General features: G+C 35.2%; 1 protein-coding gene across 2 annotated transcripts in view; it reads right to left on the bottom strand.

Annotated features, from left to right (window-relative positions):
• Positions 1-23020, bottom strand: part of grid1 (glutamate receptor, ionotropic, delta 1) — a 344889-nt gene that overhangs the window by 121344 nt on the left and 200525 nt on the right. For both annotated transcript variants that reach the window (XM_015374599.1, XM_015374600.1), the window contains exon 3: positions 15888-16172. In XM_015374599.1, the coding sequence (XP_015230085.1) occupies positions 15888-16172 (285 nt within the window). The remainder of the gene's footprint in view (positions 1-15887; positions 16173-23020) is intronic.

Here is a 23020-nt window from a genome sequence, read left to right as displayed (position 1 = left end):
TTTTTGTTTTTTTAGTATTGTGGGAAATCTAACGCAATGACAACATGTACAGAAACAAAAGATTGGATTTTATTACATTTTAGTGGGAGATTTCCTGTCCAATTAAGATTATTTTGCAATTTTTTCTAACATTTTTTTAAACATGAGTTCCAATAAAAGTGTTCTGCACAATTGATCTACATGAAAATCAGTCCTAGACTCATAATCTGTAAGTGGTGACTCAATTTAAAAACTTTTCTCTTTTACGGTTCTATTGCTAAGGATGATTAATTTAAATATTCAAAAAACCAATACGGCACTAAAATTAGGAAACAATTTTAAGCTAATACCTAGCTTGCAATATAAATGTTATGGCACACTGTTCAAACACTGTGACTATGTTTGATTAAAGAAGGAACAGTAAAGAAAGTAGATCTGGCATTTATGGATTCTCTCACCATCTGGAGCTGGATTCAAATCCCAATATGATTGGATTTAAAAAGATGCGGCACACTGGAGATGATCTGATTTGTCATAACAAATTTGATGGTATTGAACAAGCGGTAACACACACTGGTTTTTGCACCTATTGGCAGATGGTGGTAGACGCATAATAAAGATGTCTATGAATGTTTGAGGACAGACGCAGAAATATATGCCCTGCTATCAAAAACAACATGGACAGCAAATCAATATACTAAGACTAGAGTACATGCATTGCTTAGACATACCAACACAATCCCTTTTGAAAGGTTTAATTTAGGGGTCACCAACCTTTAATCCTCAGTAGGCTACTGTTACACTATGGAAGATTGTGCATAATGATATAAAACAAATAAATCTTGCACTCTGAAAGTTGAAACATATTTTAAAAATTACAATGTTGAAAACTTTTATAATATGACCTTTTTTGAATTTTTATCAGATCATATCACTTATCATATGACATTTTTTTTTTTTTTTTTTTGTAGAGAGCCTTTTAGTCATGCAGGTGTTTAAAGTGCTCTGTGAATAAAGCTGGTATGTTACATTATGGTATGGGGGGTGATACAATGGTTTGTAAGCTTATGAAAACCGAAGCAGGACATCTGGCTGTAGCTGATGGCCATTCAATTCAATATGATTTCAGTAGTACAGTAGTAGCCATTCAAAATTTCAGCCACTTCCCTTGATGGGCCCTTGGCTGGTCCCCTACAATTCCTTTTTAAACATCAATACTTGTACTAAAATATTCTGTCATGATTTATGAACATTAAGATCTAAAGAGAAGCATCATCTCCAGGTCAGACCCTGTAATTCAGTGAAAAGGTGGAGTCAGAGTAAAAAAAATATGCAAGAAGAGGTCAACCTAGTGGCTTGAAGTTGGAAGTTGGGATTTCCATTCGGCTGGCATTTGACTGGGAAGAGCCATTTTCAATGGCTGCTAATGTACATCAGCAACTGCACACAAAATCTTTATATCATTCCTATGTTCCCAGAATAAAGATCTCATTACAGTGAACACAACCTTTTAATTACATATCCATCAGTTAGTTTTTTACACTAAGTCAGAATGTATGCATAAATTATGCCTTAGTTTATGTGATGGGTTTTATTCGCAAAGATTATTGTTTCCATAGCGCTCTCTCCATGGTTTTTATCTTCACTTTACTAAGCAGGCTTCCCCTCAGAAAAGTTGCCTCTAGTTGTCTTACCGATGCAAGGCTTGCCGCACATATCAGACTCACACACTTATTGTTCACACTTGTGAGACAAAAATCTAATTGCCACTGCATGGAAAAAAATGTTCTGCCTTATTCTTACTTGATTTAACTGTACTGCTGTCATTCTTGTTTACTATTGTCTGCACCTAACACTGCACACAAGTGAGGAAGAGTTGCCTCCTCCTCAAACCCCACTCATATTAATCTAATCACAAGCAGCAATGGCAGAAACGTTAAATTGACCAACTAATGACAATAATATGTAATCCCTGTAGTGGACAGGAAATCTGGAGACAGTTTTCTTTGACTGACGAATAAGATTTCTGTTTAAATATTACTAGCCCTTTGGAGTGCTAGGGACTCGAGAGCTACTGATAGCTCACCAGCGACAGGTTGGAGACACCTGGTCTAATTTATTATGATACAAGTTAGGTATTACTAGTTTCTCTTACAGGTTATACTAGAGGCTTGCCAATGTGTCAACAGTTTAGCATTTAAAAAAAAATAAAAGGACTCTGGCAGCCACTGAATTGCTTATATGTGTATAAAAGGATATGGGGAGTTAGAATGCTACCACCAGCAGACAGAAGTGTGAGCTCTATTGCAGAATTAATAAGACAAGCCATAAGGCCAAGCTAAGCTAAGTTGTAAGTAAAATGGAAACTGGAGAAAGACTAAAAAACATAATTAACCTATAAACCTCAAAGTAAAAGTTAAACTTTGGATTTTGAGTTTGGGTAAAAGTTAATGTTCAGCCTGTGGTGTGTCGCTACAGATCAGTGTGGTGTTTTTGGCATCGGCATCAGATAGCAAAAGTGACATGAACAGTTTTTGTTAAGAAGAGATAATAATCTTATAACCCGTCTTTTAACAAACTCATAAGGTGAGAAAGAAAACAAAAAAAGAAGAAGAAAAAAACTTGAAAATATTATTGTTTGATCAAATGAGGCTGTTGCTCACACTGATTTTGAACAGAATTTACTCTGAGTAACAAACAGCCCCCCATGTTTTTGTTTTTTTTTTCTAAGCCAAGAGTACTTCTGCCTGCTGTGGCTAAGACATCAACTGCTCATTAGTACATAATTAAACAAAATGTTACTTAAACAGCTTTCAGCAAGATTATGATGTTCATACAAATATTTACATGGTCAATTAAAACCCATTCTACAGTTTGAGTGCAGAGGCACTTGCAAGGGAACTGTGAGTGTCTGCAATCAAGTGAGTATTTACATTACCAGACTTGTTTGAAATTGGGTGATGTCTCTTTTAGTTCAAAGTTGCATGATGAATGTCAAACAATATTAGGGTAGTACCCACACCTCCCATTTCAACCCCATAGATTGGCCTCTGATACTGCTTGCTTAGAGTGTACGTTAAGCTGTTCCAGCAAAATACATAAGACTTGGTGTGCATAGAGGCCGCAGGTATAGTTGGCAGCAGGTTGTGATCATAGTTTGCTAGTGCTTTGATGGAGCGGTTTTGAACAGCGATCTGTAGTTATAATTAGGACAACCCCACTAGCTACAGTTAAAAGGGTGCGCTTTTTCTAATTTTGATATGACTGATGTGACCACCAGGTGTGTCTACAATCAGGATTAGGTGCACCACTGAAGGTGAATAAACAGACAATTTTAAGACACGCATAGGCATTTTAATACCTTATGCTTTAAACTACAGTAGTGCAATAAAAAGGTTCCTGTGGGGAAAAAACATAACTAATTGGTTAAATCATACATCAAAATTTGATTTTGATGTGTGATTTCCATGAGATTTACCTATTAACATCATTAACTGAGTGATACAATAAATATTTTAAAACATATAGGGGGAAAACAAGGGTGTAAAAAAGCAGGAGACAGAATGTCCTTAACTCAGTAGAATATCTATAATTTAAGTGGGTGAGGGCCCACCTTATAAAAATAATGATAACATTATTTATAAAGGGCTTTTAATCAAAGTTCCGTGAATGCAGGTAAAACAGACAAAAGAATATAACCAGATAAATGAAAAACCTCTCAAAGCACGTTAAATCAGCTAACAAAACATAAAGAGAAAACAAGAGGTCTTTGTGTCACGGTGTGAGGCAGTAAAATGGTTAGATTTGATGAAAAGACTGATAGAAGCAATTAAAGAGCAGCACTGAGAAACAAAAATAAAATACAATTAGGTGAAAAAAAGACTGAAGAGATTCAGCTTTCAAAAACAATTATGAGCTTAAAAACAACATACATCCAAAAGCTAAGCCGTAATCATCTAGCTCATTGATCTACAGTAGTAACCATTCAAAATTTCCCATCTTTCATTGGCTTGTGTTCGGCTAGTCCCCTACAATTCCTTTTTAAACATCAATCTTTGTACTAAAATATTTTTTCTGTCATTTGTTAACATTTAGATCTAAAGAGAAGTACCATCTCCCACTCTGTAATTCGTCGAAAGGGTGGAGCTAGAGCAAAAAAATATGCACGCCCAGGAGAAGGAGGGGGTCACTCCAGTGGCTGGAAGTTGGAGGGGATTTTACTGAGAGTTGCAGGTAAGTTTGCTGCAATTCGGCTTGTGTATGACTGGGAAGAGCCATTTTGAATGACTGCTACTGTAGTAGTATGGGCTCTTGAATTCCACTACAGAAATAAAGCAATAACACATTTCTTTTATAAAGTGCTTGAAGATCTAAAAATACTTCAGTAAGGCGAAAACCAACCACTTTGGTTGTTGATGCTGCTTGAAATATCATCAAACCTGTGGTTAATTGGTTTTCTAGAAATGTTTGTTTACAAAACCAATAGTTTGTATCAAACGCCGACTATGGCACTACTTTAGGGGTCTGAAGCTTATTTCTTCTGGAACCTCATGTTGTTAGACCAAGACATATGCATATGTCTTTGCATACGTTGTTATATTTTGTGATATTATTAGAAAAAAAATAACTAAATTATTCTAATAATATAAATATTTGTTTGCATGTTTAAAATAAAATCTGTTGACTCAGTAAAAAGGTGCGTCCCAGAGATTTTTAGTTTTTTTAATTGCAAAAACAAAATCTCTCTTTAAATTATGCACTGCTTTGTGATGGTTAAATGAAGAAAAGTAAACAAATATTAAATACTGACCACTTTTGCAAGTCAACTCAAAAATGCTCTTTTTCCCTTATATAGTTTAAATGTAACCTCCTGAGAAACCTTTTTGATCCTAACAACAAAAAGATTTGCAGTCAAAACAGAAAACAAAGAATTTGTTTTTTGTAAGTTGCTTTTACAGAAGAAAAAAAACAGTTAAGCAGTAGCAATATACTACCCTCCAGCAGCTGAAAATGCTATGTTTAATTCCACACAAGTAGAACTCATGGAGGCATAAAACAGTAAAAACTATCAAAAGAGAAAAAAACAATGAGACCAGAAAAAAAAACTCTTAAAAACCGAATAAAAGTAAAAATATAACTGAAAAAAGCTGTGATTCCTTTAGTCAGTGGCTTGTTTAGGATTATTACGCTTTTTACCATCCTATTTCCCTGAATTTATAAAGTACGGAATTGCAAAAGGATATTTTGCGTTTAAGATAAAGAAGTGTCCCATTTCCTCAGGACCAGAAGTAGCAGGATAATAAGTTTGCGTCTGTTCCTTTAGGGATGTAATTATGCATTATCCTCTCACAAAGAAGAATCAAAATGTGAGATGAAAACGTACAATGATAACACTTTATATTCCCCATACTGGAATGATTTTGCTCCCACGGCATCCTCTATTACACCAAGCTACAGTTTGCATATGAGGGTAAGAAAGCCTTTTTTACAGCTTTAAAAATATATTACACTAACAGTGTGGATCACTGTTCTGCTGGTGCAATAAAAATGCATTAAAAGTAAAGTTGTGATTTGAAAGTTGTGATCTTCTAAGTCTGATATGCAGTAGTCAATCTTTAATGCCAAGACTTTACTCCAAAGGTGCTTAGCAATTGCTGCTGCTACTGCTTTTTTTTCTCAAATATTTTAGGATTACCAAAATTGATTTGGTAAAATTCGTTGACAGAGCTGAAAAATGATGCATGTTAGATGTTGTTAGAAATGAAAAGGTACTTATATGTTTGATCCAAGTCTCATTTTAAGAGGTACTGTACTTCTACTAAATACCAAAGAAAAGTATTAAAATATCAATGCTGGGCATAGAGAAAGACATTTCTTAGCAGAATATAGCATAAATGTATTCTAACAGCAATGTATCTGTTAAATTGAAGCCTCCACATGAGCATCTACATCCTTATAGACCTACTCTAAAACTAAGTGGACATTCAGAGAGGACTGCGCTTTGGCTTTTGCAGCTTCAATGCTTTGGAATGACCTGGCTCAGCACATCAGACAGGCCTCTTCTCTGACTGTTTTTAGACCTCTTGTCAAATCCCACCTCTTGGCTTTGGTTTTTAACATCTAGCAAGACAGTGGGCTTAATTTTATTTTATCCTTGTATTCCTTTTTATCTTTTACCCAATTTGTTAATTTGATTGTGTGAATGTTATTTTTACCAATGTTTTAGCTGTTTTTCTTTTTTGTTTTTTTTGTCTGTACTGAATTTTGGTCAGCTGTTGTTGTTTTTAAGTGCCTAACGAATAAAATTGGATTGGATTAAACAATTATGTTAAAGTAATTAAAGATAATTAAGTAGCTGCCAAAAACGGCTGTTTTTTTTTTTTTAAGAATATTTTGTTTTGAACATCTATCAAACTCTTCAAGTTATAGTTAGATTTTCCTATCACTTCATTGTTACCTGGACTAAACAAGAGTGAGATTGTTTTCACTATTTTGTTTGAAATATTTGCATACTCAGCTATACCGTATTTAGTGATCAACTATGCATGCTTTACAGTCCTATCTTTTTCATTAGAGCAAAAGACTCTATCTATTAGTCCATAGATATTTCTCATGTAAACCAGTGTTAATCACTATATTAATGTAATCGACCATTAAGGAACTTTTAAGTAAAACAAGATCAGAAGAGTGAGGAGAAAGCAGCAGAGAACTTGATAACATCCTGTTTTTTGTGTTAGTAGAAGCCATTGAGTTACTGAGATTTGTGACCTCACATAATTCATTTATAATAAAAATGTAATAAATTTAGGTATAAAGTTTTAGCACTTCTTGATTAAGAGAAAAATACCTATTCATCTGTCATTTAACATAAAAATGTAAACATATAATTTATATTTCATTTCAATATAAGGAAAAGCTTGATTCTAATACAGATATTTCTTTATTCACCATTTTAAGGTTTCCCAGTTATATAGACAAGGGAGGTTTCAACAGGAAAGAAGGAAGGTTTTGTTTATACAGAGTGGTCCAAACTATTATTGTCATAAATATGGTGTGTGACCCCATCTGTCTTCAACTCTACATCTCATCTCTAGCATATGAGTGTTTTGGTTTGATGTCAATGCTTCTTTTTTTAAAAGAAAAGTTAATATCAATCTTTGATATTGTTTATCAAAACACACTGTAGGTTACAAAAACATTTCAAGTTGGTTTTAAGTATTATGTGTCTTATATTTTATTAAAAAAACTAATAACAAAGATGGCGCAGACACCACATGGTGGAGGCGGAGTTACATGACCAATGGAGCAAAAAACAGTGATCATCTGCCTGAACAGTCAGTTAACTGATTTGTTATAAAGTCCACAAAACAATCCCCACTTTATGTGGACACAGTAAGCCTGTATGAGCTACGAGAACAGCACAATTTAAACAGGGTGTGCACGAGGAGAAATGGGCTTGTGCATGCTCTTGCACGTGCATTTTTTTTTCTTCCTTATCCACATGGAATGCAGGCTTTTTAGCTCCCCAGTCTCATTTTCATGCACAATAGTGAAAGAAACTGGAATGCCCTCGAATTTGTAATGATTACTTTTCCAGGCATTAAAAAACTGCCGCTGTTTGTGTGTACAAGGGGCTCGGGATTGTGTGTGAGAGATAATGAAATAAATTCTTATGAACAATCAACTTCTTCATGTTTTAAAATATTTTTTACATTGAAAATGAACTTTTAAAATGATAGACCATGATAGTTTTTTTTTAAATATTAAATCTAGTTTAAATAGACTGGTTTTAGATATATGACACATAGTTTCATGTGTTTTAGTGCCAACCTACAGTACACTGCTCAGTGCCTGTAATAATACCTGTAGGGGGGAGGGAACGTGTCTTTTTAAAAATGCTGCTGACATTGCCTTAGCATTTGGCATGGTTAGCATGGAGGCTCCTACCCAGCATGAAATGGCTGTTGATGATCTGTTTCTGACTCTTAGTGACAAAACACTTGAGCCCAATGCTGCAAAGACAAATGAATTATCCTGTGTGGACAGAGACAGCAGCAACTACTTCTCAGCTTTTTAACCATTGTCACCATTAACTGAGAGCTGGTTGAATGGATGGAGGGTTTTAATATCTCAGGACACAGACACCTGTTTGTCCTTCCAAATATGCTCTGGCACAATTTATTATAAGGCCATCCAAACACCATCTTTTCAGGAAGCTGAGGTATTTGAACAACAGCAAAACTAGTAACTTTACTGGTCACATGTCAAATCCATTATCACCTTCAGTTTAACATCGTGGTAAAACAACATCACCAGCAAACAGAATATAAAGCAAAGAATTAATCAGGCTAGAAAAATGATTAGAGAATCACAAATGTCACTGCCCTATCAGGAGTGAAGCCAAGCTGATCATAAAGGAACTATCTGAATCTCCATCACTCATTCAAACTCCTTATGCAGTTATGCTTGACGCTGCCGCATGTATGTTCTACATGGCACACAACTTTGATACTCTGCTCGGCATTTCTACCTGTACCCTAATAATCAGGCCACAAACCGCCAGCTTTCAATACTGCGAGGATGAAGAAAACACAGCTGTTCCCAACTTTTTTAAAGCTGTCTTTGTGTCATTAAAAAGTGAGACTTTTCACAATCTTGTAGTGAGTATTGCTACTGTAATTATGGGCTTAATCACTTGATGTCTCTGGAAAACCCATCTCCAGTAGAAGCTGTTGCTCGTCCACCATGTTTTTCTGTGCTGAGTAGTTCCCATAGCTGTGGTGAGGAAAATCTGAGGGAGGAGCTTGGAAATTAAAATTAAATAATTTGGCTGCACGGACCTCGCAGGGGTATCAAGCAAAAATCAAGCTTAAATTCCATTGGCCTGGAAAAAAAAAATTACAGTAAAAATATCTTTAATTTCAAACACATTTACAACCTTCTGTCATGGTTTTGGTTATATTGTCCTTACTTTGCTCTATGTTTCCTAGTTTTATTGGTTTAATTCCTTTTTTGTTGTAATTTCTAGATGTATGTTAGTTCTCATATTTTTCTGTTGTCCTCTGTTGCCCTTGTGTGTGTGTGTGTTCCTTTCCCCTTGGCTCCCTCGTCTCATCTCACACCTGCTCCTTGTCAGCTCGTTAGCCCTCCCTTTGTCTCTGTCAGCTATATATGCTCTCCCTCTGCTCTCACTCTTTGTTGGTTCCTTGTTGTTTGTGGTCCTGTTGTCGCCGTTGTCCTCTCACCTTGTCTCTCCCTGGCTCCTTGTGCACGTTTCCCTTGATGTCTCCGTGGTTCTGGTCTGAGTTACATTGTAGTTGGATTTTGCCTCTGTTATTAGTGTTTTCATTAAAACTACAATAATTCACCTCAGCCTCTCTGCCTCTGCATTTTAGGTCCTCTAAACCTCAACCAAACCCTGACACCTTCAACACCAGAACGATTTCATTAATTAAACAACTTGTTTTTTGAATCAATATGTCTATTTTAATAGTTCTTGGTGTATTTTGCATTTTATGTATCTATGATGATGTGGAGTCCTGTTAAAAACAATTTTCTTTCATACTTGTCAAATAAAGTCTTAAGTCTTGTATTATTATGCTACAGCATATAACTGTTTTGTAAAAGGATAAAAAAAATCAGCATGTGAACATGTCATTTTAATGTTTACAGCATCCTGCATTATAACTACATCTTTGTTGCTTGTAACAAAACATACTGTGTGAAAATCAAGTAAAATTTGGGGTGGTATGAGGATTTCAGTTGACCATACAGCTTCCTCTGTATTGAATAAAAGCATAGGGTGGGGCATGTGAGAGATCCATCACAGATGAAGGCCATGTTGAAACCTTATCAGCCTTAATAGGAAGTGCCAGTCCCTGAGGAATCTATGTATATATTGTCTATGGGTATGACTTTGACACTACAATTACTTCAAAGGTGGTCTGCTATGTGTGAAAATGTATGCTTTCTGCATTTGGGTTGGACTGAGGCCAACTTGTATCAATACTTGAAGCTATCTGGACCACCTCAGCAGAGTGGGATCTCAGTCCTGTTATTTGAACCGGACCCCATTTACTGGTCTTTACCTGCATACATTTTCAGAATCAGAATCAGAGAGGGAAACAAACTCTGGTCCATTTAAAGTGGACAAAATGTTGCAGTTGTGAATTAAACTTACACTGTGTCTGCAGAAGGTAATAATAGGATGTGTTTGCAAATTTGTATCTAATCTGGTCAAACAAAAAACACTTAAATTAGAAGGAGCCTGACTTTTGCTCCATTTTTCTGAAAAAAGGTTTGACACCTGTCCTGGATTTTTTGTTTACTCTGTCGGCTCCCACTTGAGCAATCTGTAAATGGAGTGCTAATGATTTTAAGCTCCATGGCGATCCATCCGCATTCCAAGTCAGCTGCATCTCAATGACCAACCTGTTGTTGCTTTTGTTGTATACGCTATGTGTAAGGCTTTATCCTTCATAATGTGTATGCTTATGTGATTTCTTTGCAATGAGCTCAATTGACTGATTAAATTATATAGTGCTTAACAAAGCTGAGGTGACTAAAGCACTTTTTAGTGAAAATACAAAAAAGAAATGAACGAGCTGCAACTGTTTGGTAGCTGAAACCACCCTCTTTAATGATGGCTTTTACCACAAAATGGCTTCCTTCACCCCTCTTTCATGTGTAATATAGTTGTCCGATTTCTCCAAAATAGGAATCAGAACAGTCCTCCCTGCACTGGTTTACTGTTTTTATTGTTTATTAATAAGACTTTCCGTACACTGATTCTGATATTGAATATTACTTAATTATTACTACAGGGACATTTTATTTTTACTGCCTTCTTCTTTTAAGAATGATTGAACACAGTTGCAGTTCCTGATACAGGTAGTGGTCTGGAATGTCTCTATAATCAGGTGCAAGAACCAGACAAAAGAATACTACTTATCTTTTAATTGCGTCCCTATCAGTTTCTATAGCTTTTTTGCATGTTGAATTTGTGTAGGTGCACACTTCTTGCTATTAAGAAAGGGGACTCTAATTGACATGCTTTATGTGTGACATTAAATTTTAACTTGCCTAGAAATTTGAGTCATTTCCTCCATGACTGGTTGGGTGGCTGCAGAGGGAGAGGCTCACTCAGAGTGCTATTTAAACAAAATACCCCTAATGAGGTCTAATATTTTAACAAGACTTCAGTTATTATGCATCAAAAAAACATAACCAATTGGTCTACATACAACATACAGACATACAACATACAGACATACAACAACACACACACACACACACACACACGCACACACATATATATATATATATATATATATATATATATATATATATATATATATATATATATAGTGTTTAAAACAGGTGTGAACTCAAAACACAAGTGCTGCCTACCTACCTACCTACCTACCTACCATGCTTATGAAAAAGAACTTCATTATCTTTGCTATTGTCTAAGCCTAACATTATAGTGCTTTAGATGAGAATACAACCCAGAGTGAGCTGAGTAACTAAATGAATAAATGTAATTACATGTAGCAATTAAATGCAACATGGTAAACTTCTTTCTACAGGCAAATATTATCATTTGAAATGTTACATAACAGAATTGAGTTTGAGAGAAATGCAGCTGACTTATGTTTTTTCAATTTTATATTATTTTATCCTGAAGTTGGGTTTAACAAGTTGATATTCATTTTTTCTCCACGTTAATCCTAACAGATTGCATTCAATGCTCATCTTGTATAAATTTAAGATTACTTGGCTTATACTATTAATTTAAAAGAATAAAGATATTAAAAAGAAACCACATCCACACAATAACTCAGGTTAAGCTTTATAAGGTGTATGTGTATATGTATATATATATATATATATATATATATTTATAAGTTGTATATATATATTTTTTTTCTTTTTATAAGGCGTATATATAATTTATAAGGTATATATAAATATATAAAAACTAACTTTAAACAGTGCTGTAGAGTTGAACTGTACCACTATGCTAATCAGTGTTGGACACTATATACTTGTTAACATTATAAAGTAGTAAAAGATTATTTTTCAGCTGGTACTATGGCAACAATATTTATTTCTGTCCGTTCCTGGGCAGCAAAAAAAAAAATACGTCTAATGTACAGCCTTCATGTAATTGTTCCACTGTAAGCTTTTAAAAAAAAGGTTGTTAGAATCATATAATACGTGGAAATTTGAAATGAACTTTTTACAGTTTCATGAAAAAAGAGAAGTTGTTCAGCACAGCTAGCTAAGTAGGTTAAATTTTTTAAAAGGAAATGAAACCATTTGGGTCCTTTTGGATTTACAGAACTGTTGAGAGGTTTTAACTATTTTAACACAGAGGCATTGGATTCAGACACTGTATGATTGGAATTTTCTCTTGTTTCTATTTAAGTCTATCTGGAGCTTTAGAGAAAATCTTATAAGAAACAGTAGCACGAAAATGAAAAAAAAATATCATTGTTGGAGCCTATTAAGAATTGGATTCATATAGTTTTTGCAAAATTATTAATGTTAAAGATCTAAGGTTGTGTGAATGGTAGAGCTATTGTTTATTTGTCTATGTATTGGTTTGGCTTTGACCCTCCTCCTTGTCAGTCCGCCTCCTGCTGAGATTAACAAGTAGAAGCAGCTGATGAGGTGGATTTGATTGTTTGTTTGAAGGAGTGAGGAGTGCAACAGTTTTTTCACACACATCACTTAACTTTATATTTTGAATTTTTTGTAAGTCAACTCTGAGAATATGTCTGTGATTTATTTAAGTTTTTATCTTTTATAAGTAAAGAAAACACCCCTTTTTTGAAACAAGAAAATTCTCCACGAGTGCTTTTTGTTTTTTGAGTCGAAAAAACTCCTCCTAAGACTACTCTGGCAATTTTTGATTTTTTTGGAAACTTTTTTGATGCAAGAGTAGCCGTAACAATCATGAAGCGTCAAACAGTACATTTTCTGGGAAAGATGTGCAGCGTGACTGCTGCAGGAGAATGATTGTCGACCTGTTAAAAATGTGTAGATTGTCTCAATATTTACATGTGCACATCACATGTTTAGCACAGAGCAGGAGAAGGGGGTGAGATCAGTGCTAAGGAGAAAGTTAAATATTGTGTAGAGAGGATTACCTGTTAAATGAATAATTGTTGTAGTTTACATCTTTGAATATTCTGAGGTGTCAGAGTACTTTCCCTCTTTGTGAAAAAAAATAATACTAATTATGCCTCATGACTGAAGAAGAATAAATCAAGGTGATAGCAGCTGTAAATCTATGTAGGACTGCGGAGTTGGATATTCTAAGGCTACGTTCACACTGCAGGCATTAAAGCTCAATTCGGATTTGTTTTGTGAAATCTGATATTTTGCATGGTTGTTCACATTTCCAACTATTTGCGACTTATATGTGATCTTCTATGTAAACTGCACTCATACAACTTAAGGACGCAATGATGTCACAAGCGAGCGTGCTCTGTATTTATGGAAGGAAGCATGGATTTTAGAGCTAAATAACATCTTGCAGTCTTGCATTTGTTTCTGAACCTCAGTCTGTGATTTAACAACACAATCTTTTCAGGAACGTTCATTATCGCCTGCCACGGTTGTTTTCTTCCTTCCTCTGCGTAGTAAGACACAAAACATTGACCTGGGTGAAGTATTAATGGGGTTCAGGTCGGATGAAAGCAACTTGGCTGCTGAGACACAGGTCGCATTTGGAAAGATCAGATATGTATCGGATTCAGGACCACAAAGCCTGGGTTGCATGGAAAAAAATTGGATATAGTGTTGTTAGACTGTCATGAAAAGATCAGATATAGGTTGCAAATCAAATTTGGGTCACTTCAGGCTGCTGTGTGAACATAGCCTTAGACTGAAGTACTGCAGCTTACCAGGCGTTATTGCTCTGTAACACTGAAGACAAGACAAAAAATTTGTTAGTTTAACTTTAGCTGAGCAGATATTTTCTAATCCCATTCAATTATTACCATGCATTTTATATGGATAGTTACCAACCAACTCCACATGCAACAAGGGGATATCTGGTTCAATAAGCAGCCACAGTTGGTAGACAAGAAGTGGTTCTAAGTGCCAGAGCAAGCAAACAGAAGTTAGGTATTCGGTTCTACTGAGGAAGAGTAGGATTAAGGAGTGAACCTAAGTATTTAACAGAAATATGAAAATAGAAAAATAAATTATTATGTCTATAGTAGAAGGCACTTCCAATAGCAATCTAAAAGCTCCACAGTTTGAGTTGCTTCTACGTCAAATTGCTCTTTACCAACCAGCTTTTTTTTTCTCATTGAGAGACGGAGTGCCTGAATTTCTTAAACTTAACCTTGTTATGTATTCATATGCTTGACTGTTTGAATTTTTTTTCAGTTTAACTGTAAATAAAACCATGTATTTCAGTACAGCAGTGTGGCTTGTTTGCCTCTCAAGAGCACATGCTGTAACATTAAAATCCAAAAAGGCCTGCATTTTTACACACGTCTCCTTCTGCTAAACCATATCTACTTTGCATTCAAAACAAAACTGTGCTTGCACAGGCAACTAGGTTTTATTCATTATTTGGCTGAACCTCTGTCTCTTTGAAGCAATACTAAAGGGTACTTCTACCAATGACATGATCTCTTCAAAGATTGTATAACGCCAATTGCATGTATTCATTTCTTAACTCTAATAACAGCTTAACATATTTTTCTTTTTACTGTTTTATATCTGAGATCAACAGGGCAATTGTTTCACAATGAATGCAGACAGATCCACTGGTCTGCAGATGGATACACAAACAGCTCACTGGTGGGACAGACGAGCAACTAATTAGCCACAGAGACTCATAAAAAAAAGGGTGTTAGAAAAACATGCCAGACTTAAGTTATCAAAAGAGGGTAACAAGATAGCTCCTCACAGGCTGACAGTCAGACAATTATAAAGAAAAGCTATAGCAAAAACAGATGCTTATAAACATGTTAACCCGACTTGTATGACAGATGCAAAAGAAGCCCCCACGTTAGTTAGCAAGAGGAACTATAGAGATTAACAGATCTCCCTACAGACCTACACTTTCTACACAGTGGGAAATTAATTTTTTTGGTTATTCTTCAAATGTTGGGAGCACACTTCATGGAACCACGAGAAATAACAACAAGACATAGAGTGTAAAACTACATATCTACATTACATTTAAACTCAGCCCTCTCTTTCTTAGGTACATTATTTCATTTTCTTGTTGATTCACACAGCAAATCAATCAGTCAAATAAATTAAACACATGTAGAGGGACTTACTAAAAGTTTAAACAAAACATTAGAATGGAGGAAGAAAGAATATGACATAGTTACTAGTGCTAGAAAGCTTGGTCTGTATATTTTTTAAACTGCTGAAATACTGAAATTATTCTCAGCCATTTCTCAGGTTTACAAGGAATAAAAAACAAAAAAGAACACAACCGCTACACAGCAATTGTGTGGATAAAAGGGTATTTTTAGTGTAAAAAGAAAATTGACAGATGGGTTGGAGATGATAAAAAGGCAACCGCAACTCAAATAAGCATCCATTTAGGCTAAAGTATGCAGAAAACCGCTTCTAATTGCAAAGAACAAATCTTGAAGGAGAGAGGGTGTAGATGCAAAAGACCACTCTGGGTACCACTCATATCAGCTAACAACAGGAAACGTTTTCCACACAGGCTCACACATTTGAAACACAGTGCCTGTTTTTTTTCCTATTGGGCATACTCTTTCAGCTTGTCATTCTAGAAATTCAATCTCTCTCTATAGATGGTTGTGGAACATTTACATGTAAATAAAGCTACTGAGGGTACATAGATTTCATGCTTATAATATATATTAAGTAATAGGCTTAATTGTTGTATTTTTGCTTACCGTAGTCACTCTCGTAAAAGATGATAAACTTTTGCCAGTGAAACTCTGAGACGAGGGTCAGCAGGACGTCATTGATGCGAACAGGTGGACGGGCAGCCAGAGTGTAGCTCTCTCCATCTGGGCTGGGGTTAAGTTGGCAGGCAGTGCGAGGTCCACCATCACCATTTCTTTGGATGAAGAGGTGTGGGATGTGCATTGCATCAGTAAGAGATTGCAAGGCGCTTGCGGCTGCGCAACCCGTAGATGTAACCAGAGCAAGAATCCCCTGGTTCATTAATTCACATGCTGCAGAGAAGAAAATAAACAACAGTTAGAAGCACAGGATACATAAAACAAGGGGCATCAACTATGTATCAATTACCAAAATTATAATGCACAAGATTTTAAATGGCGTTTTAAAATGTCCTTCAGGTGTTTCCAGATGAAAAACCAGGTTGACCAGTGTTTTTCAATTTTCAGCAATACGACTATAACTGATGGTTTTGTCACAGCAATTAAAAGAAAAGATTAGAGGCATCTGTTAAATTTCTTGTCTTCAGCTTCAGGTAACTTCAGATGATTAAACAGATCAAACATATGCCTGAAGTCCTTGATATTTGGAACCGTCACAAATTATAAAAGGATTTCAAGGAATTAATGCAAACGTTGGTGTCCTACTGATGTTAGGAGAGGAGAAGTAAGAGATCAGCATTGGTCTCTAAGGGATGAATAATTTTACAGTGCTTACTCTGTAAAACTTACATAAAATTATTTAAATTTTAAAGGAGATTTTTAACACCCGCATATATTAAGGGGTTAAAACCTAAGAGATGTCTCTTCAGTGAATCTACACAACAGAATTAAACTTACTCTTTCTAGTTTTGTCTAACTAAACAAACAATTAAAAATCTTGTTAGAATATAGCAATACATAGGAAGGAATTACACCACAGTGCCAAAAACGAAATTAATTCTTCTTAAGTTAACAGAAAACAGAGTATAAACTGTAGTCTACTCTGTATGGATATGACTAATTTATTATGGAGGGAAAAAATATGTACAATTTCAAAACTTCTAGCACTCTCCCTCCCAAAAACTCAATACAAAAGTTCCTGGTTAATGGAAAAAGTTAATGCTTCCTACCAGTTTTAGAATAGAGTTCTAGCTTGGTAATTTTGTTTTCACCATTGTAGATGCAGTGGAAACACATAGAGCTCCTAATGGTCCCAGAAAACAACCCTAGTTTCTGTGGATGGTTTCTGCAGGTGGCTGGCTATTTTTACAACAGCTGGCTAGGTATAGGTGTTAGGTCTATTAAATTGAATTGTTACAAGGAATGATTAAAATGATTGTTTGTAGTTCTTAAGCTAAGGCTGTTACAGTTTTAATTTAAATGAAGCACATTCAATTGATAAATTAGATGCAACATTATGCCTGAATGGATATTGTAGTCATTAGAAAGACAGTTCAAATATCTGTGGCTGTTTCTACACAAACCTTTGAGATGGAGATTGCTTTTACTACAATCTTTTCTCAGCAAAGAATATGAATCAACATGTGGCAAGCACTTTTAGTCACATTTACAATATTTACTGAAGCACAAAATAAGAAACGACGGTGGCCTAGGATGCAGGAGTTCTTCCTACAACTGCAGGGTTCCTGGTTACACCACATTGCAACCAGCATTGAGGTGCTACAGCAAGACACTACCTGCATTGCTGACCGACAGTGATCAGAGGGGGCCAGTGGGCCCAGTATACATCAGCCTAGCGTATGTCAATGTGCTCTAAGGCTGGTGTGTCAAAATATATCATTTCAAACTATGTTGAACCTGTGGGCTGTGGAGCTATCAGGACTAGCTCGCTAAGATAAACTACTACAAAACAAGTAACTAAGGCACCAGTCTTCCTCCCCAGCTTCCTTGCAGCTAACAAAAAATGTGTAAATGCTCCTGTTTATTAGTAAAATGAACGCAGTATTATCCATAGAAAGACTTTTTAAACCCTAAAATACCTAGGTTATTAAATATAATAGACAGGTATACTTCCCCATTATTTACAAATGGTTATTCCTATTGGAGGTGGGGTAACTTTCCTGCAATATCAAGACAAGGTACAGTGTTTCTCGCAAAAGAAACACTGTAAAAAATGAAAATGTGCTCTTGGCCATAAGTTGGCCTGAGAGAACTGAACTGGTTGTCCACCCGTGTTGGCAGGCATGACACAGAGTATAATATATAAATTCTATTTTTCATTTAATCTCCCTCAAGAATCAAATTAGTTGAAGCAAGATATCAATTTTTCCAAGATAGAAGTAATCATTTTCTTTGCTAAGTCACAAGGTAGAGGGAAAAGAAAAGTAAGATACTGGGAAGCCTATATAGATATAATATTCTTTAAATATAATAATAATACAGTTCAACTTAAGTTCCAGGTTTGATAAAGGGGAAATGTCTGTGGCTTTGTGGCTGAGGCAGTGTAGAGCAAGCATGCCATGATAAATGTAGGGATTGGACTTTTTTTTATATTTTATTTTTTTGGACATTAAATAATGACATACTTTATTAGGCAGACACCAACTTGGTGTGACACATAGTTTATAGATATCACTGTTGTATATGAATACATCGGAAATGTAATTCATAGCTCATTTTGAGTTCTCTGACCTTGACAACATCAGCTCATTATTATAAAATTCTATTCTTATTCTGCTAAACTAGGAATTATGTTAAGTGATGTTTAAAAATGAAGTGTTGGTTAAGAGCTGTTTACTAAGAACAAGTGTTAAGAGAGTGATCACTCCAGACAAAAGAACCAGGAATTAGCCTAGTGGTGTAAGCATCTTCACGGGACAATATCCTAAAATAAATGCCTCAATTAGGCTGAATGAATAATTTTTTTTTTTGTATGTGGCCATTCTCATTACTTTTTACATGTTCCCTACATCTGCGAATCCACACTGTTTCGAATGTGCATCAATACGAGCATTATCACATGCAGCATAAACAGTAAACACAGCATATTGTTTTGGTTTTAGTGCACAACAGAACCATATATTGCATCAGGAGGTGCTGTGTTGCATATCAAACATTTTACATTTTGCGAAACTGCATTGTACCCCCTTTACTAAAAATATTAGAAATTGTACTTTGGGATGACCTAATTTTCCCCAGGAAACTTAGTTTAAATGTTCAAGCTTTGCCGATCCTGTCTTCACTCGACTTGTCTCCCCTTCTAGTCTTGCATTATTTCCTGCTAAGCTCACATCTCACAAATTGCAAGAATCGCATCCTATTGTCATACGTCGGTGTGACGCAGCATGAATGGACACTGTTAATGGTGGAATATCTAATGTCACTACAGACAACTTCATTTGCATGAAAATGCTCACTTCACTGTTTGCAATCAGATAAGCTTGAAACTATGAAAAGTTTCCAAAACCTCATTGAATGCCTGGTAAACATAGAAGTTTTTTTTGTTTGTTTGTTTGTTTATTTTGTGGGACAATACTCTCCGAATATTTGGGGGAAAAAAACAGCTAATGTTTAGGGCAACTGGGAAGGGGGGGGGGGACACAATCTGTACTAAATTTGCAGCAAATATCAAACTGATGCCTCATAATTTTTCATGGTTCTTCAATAATTGAAGTTTTCATTTCCAAAAGATCCATAAATGGATGTTATTTGTGGATAACAGAGCGGTAATTTTGCCCTTTGGACATTAACAGTTGTTATTTACTTGAACTGAAATGAACTGTTTTGGAGATAAAACATGCTGTTTTATCTCTAAAGCAATACATCTTTTTTTTTAAGATAACTGATAAGGAATTTGCAAACAAGTTTGTGAGAGACCAATTTCCAGAGCAATCAGGTAAGAAATGTGACTTGCATTAAATATTGTGTTAAAATTAACATTGAATTATCACTGGTTTCAACCTGGAATTGCTGGGAATGTCTTGCAATATTAGCTTAAAGTAAGGTATCAATTTAGCACTCTTATTTTCCTATTGTTCTTTAAAAACAGAGTAGATACTATTTCTTTTGTGTGTTTGAAAGAATTTTATTCCAACTCTGACAGTTAACAATTACAAGATCTATTTGAGCCCTGCGAAAGACTGGCGACCTGTCCAGGATGTACCCCACCTCTCGCCCATTGACTGCTGGAGATAGTCACCAGCACCCCTCGCAACCCCACTCGGGACAAGCGTGTCAGATAATGGATGGATGGATGGATGAAGATCCATTTAAATTAACCAATAAAACATAGTATTGTACCTTAAAATGATCTCATGTCTTCCTTATAAAATGTCCACCTCTAGTGAAGCATACATACTTCCCATAATCAGGACAAAAGTAGTGTTGTAACAAAGACAAAAGCTGCATTCCACCTCAAAATGCAGGACATACATGAGCCTGAGCCATGCAAAGTCTAAATGCGGTATTTGATATACCAGGGTGTACAACCTATGGAATTTTCCTAGCTAAAAGCCTCCCCATCAGATAATGTTTACTTAGTATTTGCAGTCATATTCATCCATAGTCATATTACAATTATATTACAGATCATTCAGGTTTGATAACATTGTTACTGTCTTAGCATATGAAAGATTAGAATCACTTTATCCCATTTATTTTCATCAGTAAATAACATATTGTTAGGTTCTTTATTTATACAAAACAAAGAGGCCAATGCGTTAATTAAAGAATTAACTTTCCCTTTTTCCCCCCTTATTGACCTGATCACCTGACCCACCAAAATATATCTGTCTTCTGCCACATTGGTCTGCAGTGGGAAGAGGAAAAAAACTTAGAACATCACCTGTTTGATGTCTACATATTAGACAAAAAAAAAATAATAATTTCAAGACAGTTAGTAAGTTATAAAGGCAATATCCAGTTGGTAATGAAACTGAAGGAAAGCAGAACACAAAATGATGTTAACCCAACAGCAGCAAAAAAGCACCACAGATGTAATTGATTGACACATATGAAGTTTAATTCTGGAAATAATGTATAAAACACAAAGTTAGCACAAATGCTTGATTTCAATTTTTATGATTTGAAGAGTGTGGAGTGGGGACAATTTTGGTACGTTTAGGCTGAGATAGGCAACCTGGGTTATTGTATAAAAGCTTGTTTTTTTTAAACCAGGTATTGTATGTTTAATGTCAAAATGTTATTTTCTTTTTACAATGAGTCGTAATTTTAGAATACAACCACAGTTATTTTTTTATAGAAGGTTACATAACATGATACTCCTAACAGTCCATGTTTAGTAGTGAAGTAAAATAAATTAAACAAAGCTTAAACCTGCCTTTAGATTTACTGTAGGACACAGTGTTAAATAAGAACATTAAACCAAAATTGGTTATTAGTGAACCCATCTATGTAATTCAGGATTATATTAAAGCCTCAGCATGTGGGAGACAAAGTCACAGAATATAAATGAACTGTACATGCTTCCTAATATAATACAGTTTGAGCAGAGTAAGGATTCTGGTTGGGTTGTATGCGTGTGTCTGTGTGTGTGGCGGGTGGGTGGGGTGTGTATTTGGGGTGGCATCATCTAATCTTTGTCTACAAACGCAAAAAGGTAGAACTGCATGACAGCTGCAAGACTCCAGATATTAGCAAAGACTGAATGGAGCATGATTAGTGCAAGGATTTAAATAAAGATCCAGAAATATTTTGGGGATAAAAAGGCTTAGATGACCAGGAGACACCATGCGGGAGTTTAAACTAAATGTTTTCTCTATGACCTTCCCCCTCTCTCCCACTTTCATGTATGGTGATTGTAAAACTGTGTAAACAGAAGAAGATTAAAACTGCAGACATATGCTTGCAACGTCTGGGGTTATCTGGGGATTCATAAATTTGGATTTGTTAATCTCTTTTAAGCATGTCAACATGTCTGGTATAATACAAAATGCCAGTTACTTTTCAAAGATGAAAACTGGAGTCCAACATGGACCTCTGTACAGTGCAGAATAAGTGAATAAATACAGTCAGTTACTTTATAGGTCAAGATGCAAAGAAATAAACAGTATATAGTAAAATATTTTTTTTCTGAATTACATCATATAGTTTGATCACTCAGTTCTTAATTTGGGGGAATGTTTATCCCGGTCATGTTTAACAAAGTCATTGATATAAGCATAAATGACAGAAAATCATCTAACTTTTGGGTTGCCTGACCACTGCTCTATTACTAGAAAAAACATCTAGAAATAAGTAAACATTTTTTAAATTATATGTGTTTACCCTAATTTGAGTAGGTTAATTAGATGATTTGAGTATTTTTACTCTTAAAATAACATATTTAGATGCACTTGAAATAAGAAAACTCAATTGTGTTTTTTTATTTTAAATGTAAATTGTCTTGTTCCATTGGCAAAATGTCTCTTTTACTTTCTCAATTGAAAAAAAATCACTTCTTTAAAAAATTACTTATCTAGATTTTGATCGTTTCCAGTGTAATAAAATATATAATGCACAGCTACACCTTGTTGGACTGTTAACTGAGTTTCCCAGAGTCTAACAGTTGCACAAATTATCAAAATAAAGCAACAGAAGACAACGGATAGAAATTATTTGGCCAACATAGTTTCCAAAAACAGTTAATAAGGAATTTCATAGGTCATAACATGTCTAAAAAAGATCATCAAAACAGAAAACAGTGAAATTTTACTCTGAAAGCTTCCAGGTGGAGCACATCTATACAAAGAGTAGGAACATAAAACAGAAATAAAAAAAAGAAATTAACCTTTAAAAATATCAAAAAAGAACTTTGTAGATAAGATGAGATGAGATATGATAGTTGGTGCTGAAAATGACATCAAACTGTGAGACAGTTGAGATTGAATGAATTATTATGTAGAAGAAATAACTGTTGATGTCTGTGACTGTAAACAACAGTGATGAGCAGTAGCACCGCTACATGTAGCGAAGCTATTAGTTTAACTACATGTTCCTGTAGCTTGACCGTAGAGTCGCTGCTTTATTTATCAAGTAACTTTCCAGTAGTGACGTTATTATTTTTATCAAGTAGCGACGTAGCGTCCACAAACGCTACAAAATTCAGGGCATAACTAAGAAATGAAAGCAGCTTTTCTATTTTGAAACAACAATCGGAGTTATTCGTTGGACATTCTCGCATT

This window comes from Cyprinodon variegatus, unplaced genomic scaffold (genome assembly GCF_000732505.1).
Source record: "Cyprinodon variegatus isolate N-32 unplaced genomic scaffold, C_variegatus-1.0 Scaffold106, whole genome shotgun sequence".
NCBI lineage: Eukaryota > Metazoa > Chordata > Actinopteri > Cyprinodontiformes > Cyprinodontidae > Cyprinodon > Cyprinodon variegatus.
Note: the sequence above shows the minus strand (reverse complement) of the source record. Positions and strands in the feature narration are given on the sequence as shown.